This window comes from Rutidosis leptorrhynchoides, chromosome 8, assembly GCF_046630445.1.
Source record: "Rutidosis leptorrhynchoides isolate AG116_Rl617_1_P2 chromosome 8, CSIRO_AGI_Rlap_v1, whole genome shotgun sequence".
NCBI lineage: Eukaryota > Viridiplantae > Streptophyta > Magnoliopsida > Asterales > Asteraceae > Rutidosis > Rutidosis leptorrhynchoides.
The window spans coordinates 160,514,017-160,523,084 of record NC_092340.1 but is presented as its reverse complement, the minus strand read 5'-3'; the positions used below and the strand labels follow the sequence as shown (position 1 = coordinate 160,523,084).

The window sequence follows — 9,068 nt, the reverse complement described above, 5'->3', positions numbered from 1 at the left end:
AAGCTCTGATACCAACTGTGATGATCCGTCCAAATCCCTTTGGACGAATACATCATTCATCGATTTCACAGTGAGGTACTGACCTCTACATGATACGTTTTGTAAACATTGCATTCTTTTGAAAAGGCACACCATAATTGAATATCAAATTCTGAGGTTTTTGACGTTTGATGATTTCTACATATAGACAATCACCGTAATTAATAGTTTACAATACTACATCCGTTGATAATGCAGTCAAAATAAGATACATGGTGATGATTTTGTGAATACAACGTTTTCTCGAATAAAGCATGTATCACTCCATGCACATAGCTTGTATCACATATAAGCAAATAGCGGAAGACTTCTAGGAACCTGAGAATAAACATGCTTAAAAGTGTCAACACAAAGGTTAGTGAGTTCATAGTTTTAATGTTGCGCATAATCTGTATATAAAGGTGGATCACAAGATTTCAGTTGTTTCATCCAGAAACATTTATCAAAATATTCTATCAAATTGAGCACCCTGATAACTAAGCTTTAACGTTATAATAAGTACCGCTGTTTTAACATACATGCAACCAACATGTACAATACACGCAATCCAACGTGTACTAAACTCAAATAGTATACGTCTGTTTTATAGTTCAGGCTAGGGTTTCTATACCTGGAACAGACGGGGATGTCAAGCCCTATGGATCCATATACCACTATTCGCGCCCACCAGTTCTTATAACCGGCAGTTACTAGTTACCAAAGCTAAGGGATTTTCGGTTCAAACTCGGTGTAGAATTTAGTATGTACTTGTATCCATTGCGTTTAAAATAAAGTGCATGTATTCTCAGCCCAAAATATATATTGCAAAAGCAATTAAAAAGGGAGCAAATGAAACTCACCTTAGCAGCACATAAGGTCATTCACCGAAATGTGATCGAAACTCGTAATGCAAAATAACCGTAGATCTCAACCTAGAGAACATATGTTGGTCAATACATGTCTAACAAGCTAGGTTTGGTCATAGTGTATCACAATCCTAATGCTCGAGACCGTCATACAAAATTTAACAAAAGTCATCTCAAAAAGTCAACCTGACCCAATATGATCTTTAAATCTATACATGTTTATTATATTAACATAGTATAAGTCTTGATAGTTGAACAAATTATAGTTTATCAGACTCAAAACATTATTTATTTCAGGAGTTATATTATATTTGAATTATCATGGCAATCGAAAATATTTTATTATTTCACATAGTTTTCCAATACTTGTAAAATCAGATTATAGTATTTATAAAGCTTTAAAACATGATAAGACAATCAACTTTAACAATTGTTCAACAAGACAAAACGTGCCTTATATAGAAATTCATTTACTCGATTAGTAAAATATTAAAAATCCAATTTATCAATCTCATAGACAAGTTGTTTAAATATTAATTTACAGTTTCAAACACAATTTTAATTAACGTTAACCATAATTCAGTTGACCATATCTATTAATCCGTTCATCGAAATCACGCGATTTCTAAATGAAAAGTTATTAATTTTTCGATAGCTTTCCAACGACATGCATATCATATTACTTTATATCAGTAACACATGTATTAAATTCGTGCTTCATCATAAACTATCTAACGACAACATTAAAGCATACAAGCATGCATAAACATATATACTCGAGCACTAGACATGGATACACTATTAATATATAAAAGATAAGATATGAATGCTCACGTATCAATATTGTGATTCAATATTGCAGGAAAGTACGTAGACGCAACGGAGGTGATAAACACTAGTTTGACTCACGAGCAATACCCCCGAACAATACCCATAACCTCCATATCTATAACCCATAATTTCCTTAGCTCTATCACGCTCGTAGAACCCGTTTTAAAATAGCTCGCTCATGACCTCGTCGTAGTATTTTATGTATAATACTATAATAATACTACTAATAATGATAATATGATTAATAATAATAATAATAATAATAATAATAATAATAATAATAATAATATTAATAATATTAATATTAATATGTATATTTAGAGAAGAGAGATTGAGCTCAAGAGATAGAATGAGTGAAACTGAATCAGAATTTGATCGAGCTTTATACACCTTGCCTGTCCCCCACTGCCATGCGATCGCATGGCTCTATAGTATAATTCCCATGCGATCGCATGGGGATACTTTACAGCCCAACATCGTTTGTTTTAACCTGCCGACGATTTTGTTTTTTCCTTATCGAGATATTTATTAATTAATATTATATAAATATATATTTAATCAATATAATTAATTATATAATATATTATATTTACGTGTATAATTAACTTGTAATTTTCGTTCCAATGACTTGTACGTTGTCGTTTGACTAATGTCCTGGTTCCGGTTTTTCGAACGTTATTTCGTACGCTATAAAATCTTGTACTTTATGTTACGCGACAGGTACCTTTATCAATAATTAGACTTATTCGCTAAAAAATTATATTACACGAAATATACTTTATACATTTGAGGGTTTTGGTCATTTGCTTCTTTAAATCAATGTCTCGTTATATATCAAAGTATATTTAATATTATCAAAACATTTATGACTAAGTTAATATTATATTTTATAACATTTGTAAAATATACATACATTTTCATTTTGAAATAGTGTTTTACTGTAGCAAAATAATTTTTACTGTAGCAAATAGTGGTTTTCGAAAACACTGTAGCTTTTCGGGTACTGTAGCAATTCGAAAATACTATAGCAAATTAGTGCTTTACTTGTTCATCTTAAACGTTTTAGTTAACTTATCTAAATATCAATCGAATCAATAATCGAATGTTACTATCGTTTACTAAATAACTTGAACTTATATATATATATATATATATATATATATATATATATATATATATATATATATATATATATATATATATATATATATATATATATATATATATACATACTAGGTTTAGAGCCCGTGCGTTGCACGACTGTTAAAGAAAACGATTTATCAATTAGTTGTCGAGTTGTTAGTGTTGTTAAACATCAGTTACAATTATGCAAACATGCTTCATGTGCATTTGTTTCATTTGTGGCTCAAATATAACTTTACAGACAAAATAAACCAACGTATGTATAAGTATGGTTCGATTTGGTTGTTAGTCAAGGGTAACAATGAAAGCATGTTTGCCTTAGCTTTCAGCACCCGAAACACCTACAGTTATTCGAACGTAATTAGTAATCAAGAAAATTTGCACACATTTCAACCAAATATTTAAAAATTAACATCTGATTTAAATATAAGAAAGGTATTACCTATGTAAATCATCTTTCCATGGAGGAAGCATTCCAAATTGATGTTTCATCCTCATTATTCAAATCATTTTCATTATCACCTCCTTCTACATATCCTTGGATATTATTAACCATTAAACGATACCTTTCTTTTTCTTCAGCACCATCTGACACATCAACTCCATCCACATCTATAAACATGATAAAGTATATAAGCCAACATAAGATTGTGATTGTCGTTGGCCACAATGAGATAAAAATGGTACCCTTGAAGTATATTAAAAATTGAAATTGTGAATTTGCATTATTACATCATATTATCAGCAATTAATTTCTCACCAAAGTATCACTGACCCATTTGACTATAGGGTCTATAATTGAGAAAAAAAAAGATAATGATCCGTTTTAGAATTCTTAGGTGATCAATCTTTAGATACACATGCTGGGTGAAATTTGACCCGTTTGAATCATTAGATATAACAGTCGACCATTATATATGTAAGTGGGACTACATTTTCACTATTGCAAAATCAATACTAATGGAAAATCAATGCTACTGAAAAAACAAACAATTAACAAAATCTACTATTAATAAGAAATAGTAAAAGTCCATGCATACTAACCATTAATCATGCAATTGGTTTAGCATAAGAGCTTACATGAGAGCTTCATTGCGCAACCTCACAATAAGCAAGTAGCTTTTCACGGCTTCCACATTGTACATCTTGATAATCTATACCAAATTAGTAATTTATGTTTTACAAAAGTAAAACGCTCACCTTTTTCGGTGTGATATATGATAGTATGATATAGATGGCAAACCTGCTTTGTGATTAGGTGGCATACAAGGAAGCCGTCACACTTTGTTAACTTTTTGTGGGACATAACTTCAGCAATCAATAAGACACACCTGAAACGAAATTACAAACGATTAATGAATTAGAAAGGAAAAATATATTGAGAGAAAATCAAAGACGATCTAAGCATAAACTTGTGAGCTAAGAGAAATCAAACTAATGGAAACTATTATCAAATGATTGATTATAAAAATTAAGAAGACATACATGTTCAGTTGAAGAGGTAGATAATATGCTACCCAAAATCATATGATCTTACGCTAACGACCAATGCAGAAATTCAATCGAAGAGGTGGATGATATTATACATAGGTGGTTAATAATACTTGAATCGATAAACTGTTTCGTTTATCTCAAAATCGATTAACCCGATGATATTAATCCCATGAACGCCAGTTTGGCCGTCTTCATTCTATAGAATTTACACACCTTCATTCAATCGTTACATCAGAATCATTCTTGATTAGTAATTTTGGCAAATCCTAATTTAGGATGAGATGTGGATACTGACGTTTCAAAAAGGATGGAGATAAGCTCTGCCTTTTCCAACCATATTTGACTTTTCTAAACTTTATTTCGTATAATATGGGGGTTAATCCCGTTTTTATTTATTTAAATTTATTAATCATCAACTATTATTTAACTAATAATGATATCTATTTTATTTAGCTGTTTAATTTTTCTGAAAAATTGTGGGCAGGACATTTGGATTTTTCACTTGTCAAAATTACCTATAATTAAGGTCCAAATGACATGTAAGCTCATATATATATATATATATATATATATATATATATATATATATATATATATATATATATATATATATATATATATATCTTTATTTAATATACATAAATCAGTTTTTTAAATACACATTGCAAGTTATATATAATTAATTTTAATATTCCAACTTATTGTGTATATATAAATATATATATATATATATATATATATATATATATATATATATATATATATATATATATATATATATATTTACAAATAGATGTTCGTGAATCGTCGGTCAATAGTCAAAGGTTAACTGAATATATAACATTAGTTCAAAAATTTTGAGAATTAATATTACAGACTTTGCTTATCTTGTCGAAATCATATAAAGATTAAGTTTTAAATTTGGTTGGAAATTTCCGGGTCGTCACACAATGCAAACTCGACAAGAAGAAACCGGCATCTTACTATGATGTTCAAAAGACAAAAAACGTCATGCAATAGAAGCCACTTTTTTGAAGGCTTTTGAGGCCCATGCACAAGTTGGTAAACCCAGTATTTCAATCCACACAATACGTTCAGCGAATATGAAATCGTCATAATCATCTTTCACTGTTGCAAATAGCTTCAACAAATTCTTGTTTACTTTGAAAGCCAGGCAACTAAACAAGGACGTGAATTGCAGACATATCTAAAAACCGCCCACATATTGTACTTTTACATCATCAAAACCTTCAGCCAAACATAAACGATACAGAACCGATATGGAGTCAAAATCCTTCACCTTAGCCAATACAATGAAATCCTTTGCCTTCACATGATTTAAATCCGATTCATCAAGTACAACTTGTTTCTTTTTACTTTTAGGTTCAACACCAGCCACCTTTTGAGCATACAGGCTGTTTAACGATTGGTGGATCCTGTTTCACATCGTTTACAGGAGGTTTCGAATCGTTTTGTTTTTTCGGTGCAGCTGTACGATCCACTTTAGCACCTTCGACGTACAAGTGACGTTTATCAATCCATATATCTGCTAGTCTGTTCTCCATCTCTAAATGATTTTTTACACCCATGAAACGAATGAATGCGAAACGTTTACCTGATTTTGCCCTTTTTTAGCAATAAATACATCCACCAGATAGCCGTACCGATCGAACGTATCTCACAGGTCATCGATGTTTACATACTCAGGAAAATTGGTCACATAAAAAGATTTCTTCGATTGATCCTCCGCGCTATTAGAATGAAGATCAATTTTACGATACACCACTTTTTCTTTGCGTTTCTGTTTGAGATACTAGCCGTCATTCAAGGGAACATAGCGAGAATTCCCAACCATGATGATTCCAGTGAAGAGATGTGGTATACGGCGTTTGATCCCGCCGAACACCACCGTCAGAGAGAAAGCTGGTGTGAAAATGAAAAAATTTGAAAGTATATTATTATTGAGAGTAGTATAGTTATATATACTACTACTATTATAAAATTGGGGTAAAGAGTATATTGAAAAAGGGGAGTGATTCGTACCCTAACGGTTTTTAGCCATACACCACTAAATATGTATTATGATGTTGTACTGTACAATAGTGTAAAGTATGTTTAGTGGTATATGACTAAGAATTAGTAGTTTACGAATGATCACCCATTGAAAAAATGTGACGTGGATATGATAATGCCAATACACAAAGAGACAAAACTAACTCAATCATCCCGCTACGAAATTTCACAGACTTTCGAATTGTGTCATCACGTGGAATGAAACATTGAAAGCCGAGCATAAAAAGGCCAAAGTGTTGATAAAACAAATTACTCGGTACTATATAAGACATGTCTAATGTCTAATATTAAGACCAACACACTAATATTTTCTCAATCTGAATTCTATAACGACTTTTTATTTACATTACAATTATACAATTTACATTTACAATTTACAATCATATAATTAAATTACACAATATTACCATTGGGCAACACATGCGGTTTCGGTTTGGTTAGGTCCAGATCCGTTGGGTCTATTGTCTTCTTATCCATAAGAAGTCAAATATCATCTCCCCTCTTTGTCATTCCACTACTTCCTCAAATTCAACGTCCGTTTAAAACCCGAACCCGAATCCGATGGATCACTTCCGTCCAAAACCAGCAAACTCCACCCCGTTCACTCCTCTCACCTTTATCGATCGATGCGCAACCGTCTACGGAGACTGTCCCTCCATAATCTACAACGACACCGTTTTCACCTGGAATGAAACCCGGAACCGATGTCTTCAACTTGCTTCTTCAATCACAAATCTCGGAATCAAAAAACAACAAGTTGTTTCCGTGATCGCCCCAAATATTCCGGCTATGTATGAACTCTACTTTGCGATACCTTTCGCCGGAGCCGTAATTAATTCGATCAACACGCGCCTTGACGCGCGTACGGTCTCCGTGATCCTCGCGCATAGTGAATCGAAGCTCGTGTTTGTGGACTACCAATCGGTTTCTCTTGTTCTCGAAGCTGTTTCGAAGCTTCCAGTAAATGTAGAGAAACCGATGCTTGTGTTAATTAACGATGATGGTCCATCGATGAACTCGATGGATGGATTTCGATGTAGTTATGAGAGTATGGTGGAAAATGGAGATCCAAAGTTCAATTGGATCAGACCCGAATCCGAATGGGATCCGATCACGTTGAATTATACTTCCGGTACGACGTCGTCTCCCAAAGGTGTTGTTCACAGCCACCGTGGCATGTTTGCTATAGCGATGGATAGTTTAATTGAATGGTCTGTTCCAAAACAACCCGTTTATTTATGGACTCTGCCCATGTTTCATGCAAACGGGTGGAGTTACACTTGGGGCATGGCTGCAGTTGGTGGGACCAATGTATGTTTACGCAAATTCGACGCTAGTGTAATCAACAACATGATTAATAAACACGGGGTCACGCACATGTGCGGAGCGCCGGTTGTTTTAAACATGTTGTCGAATGCGCCTGATGTGAAACCGTTGAAAAAGCCGGTTCACATCATGACTGCCGGAGCGCCTCCGCCCGCCGCGGTACTTGCTCGGGCGGAGGCGCTCGAATTTGTGGTGAGTCACGGATACGGATTGACTGAAACGGGCGGGCTGGTGGTGACATGTGCGTGGAAGCGGAAGTGGAATCGGTTACCCGGGTCAGAGCAGGCCCGATTGAAATCAAGGCAAGGAGTGAGAACCGTTGGATTTACGGAAATGGATGTTGTGGACCCTGAGTCGGGTCACAGTGTCACCCGAGACGGGTTGACTTTAGGCGAGGTGGTGTTACGTGGCGGTTGTGTTATGTTGGGTTATTTTAAAGACCAAGAAGGGACAAATAAATGTATGAGAGATAATGGTTGGTTTTATACGGGTGACGTGGCAGTTATGCATAGTGATGGGTATTTGGAGATTAAAGATAGATCTAAAGATGTGATCATAAGTGGTGGTGAAAATTTGAGTAGTGTTGAGGTGGAATCGATATTGTACACGCATCAGGCGGTGAATGAGGCAGCAGTGGTGGCTAGAGCGGATAAATATTGGGGAGAAACGCCGTGTGCCTTTGTGAGTTTGAAGCCGGAGATGGTTGGAAAGGTGACGGAAAAAGAATTGGCGGAGTATTGTAAAGGGAAGTTGCCGGGGTTTATGGTGCCGAAAACGGTTGTTTTTAAGGACGAGTTGCCGAAAACATCTACCGGGAAGATTCAGAAGTTTGTGTTGCGTGAAATGGCTAAGAAAATGGGGCCATCGATAAAGAGTAAAATGTAATATGGTACGCTTTTGGCCAAAATATTCGTGGTACGCTTTTTGGCCAAAATATTAGTTACCTCCTTATAATGTTACTCGTGAAAAATGAACAATTAGACCAAATGATCTACTTAATGTTGTAATGTTTGGTCCTTGGTTGGATATCTGAATAATTATTTTTCACTAACAGGTGAAATCTAAACAAAATCAGTTCATAGTATGAATAAGTTTTTATAAAGTTTCCAACACATTTAAAATTATTGATTCATATAAACAATTCTATCCTATTATATCCTACTACTCCTATATTAAAACTACAAAGTGGCTGGTTGGCCCACTCCGTTAGGCCAACAAAACAAACTTTTATAAATAAAAAAAAAAAAAAAAAAAAGTAGTTACTAAATGATGAAATTTCTGACGTCATGATAATGTCATCAAAAAACTATTCATTCA

The 9,068-nt window shown here is 34.0% G+C and overlaps 1 protein-coding gene across 1 annotated transcript; it reads left to right on the top strand.

The window, feature by feature from the left end:
* Positions 1–6,910: 6,910 nt before the first annotated feature.
* Positions 6,911–8,860, top strand: LOC139861208 (2-methylpropanoate--CoA ligase CCL4-like). Its single transcript, XM_071849525.1, has one exon. The coding sequence runs from the start codon at positions 6,987–6,989 to the stop codon at positions 8,634–8,636; it is 1,650 nt and encodes a 549-aa protein (XP_071705626.1). The 5' UTR covers positions 6,911–6,986; the 3' UTR covers positions 8,637–8,860.
* Positions 8,861–9,068: the final 208 nt, after the last annotated feature.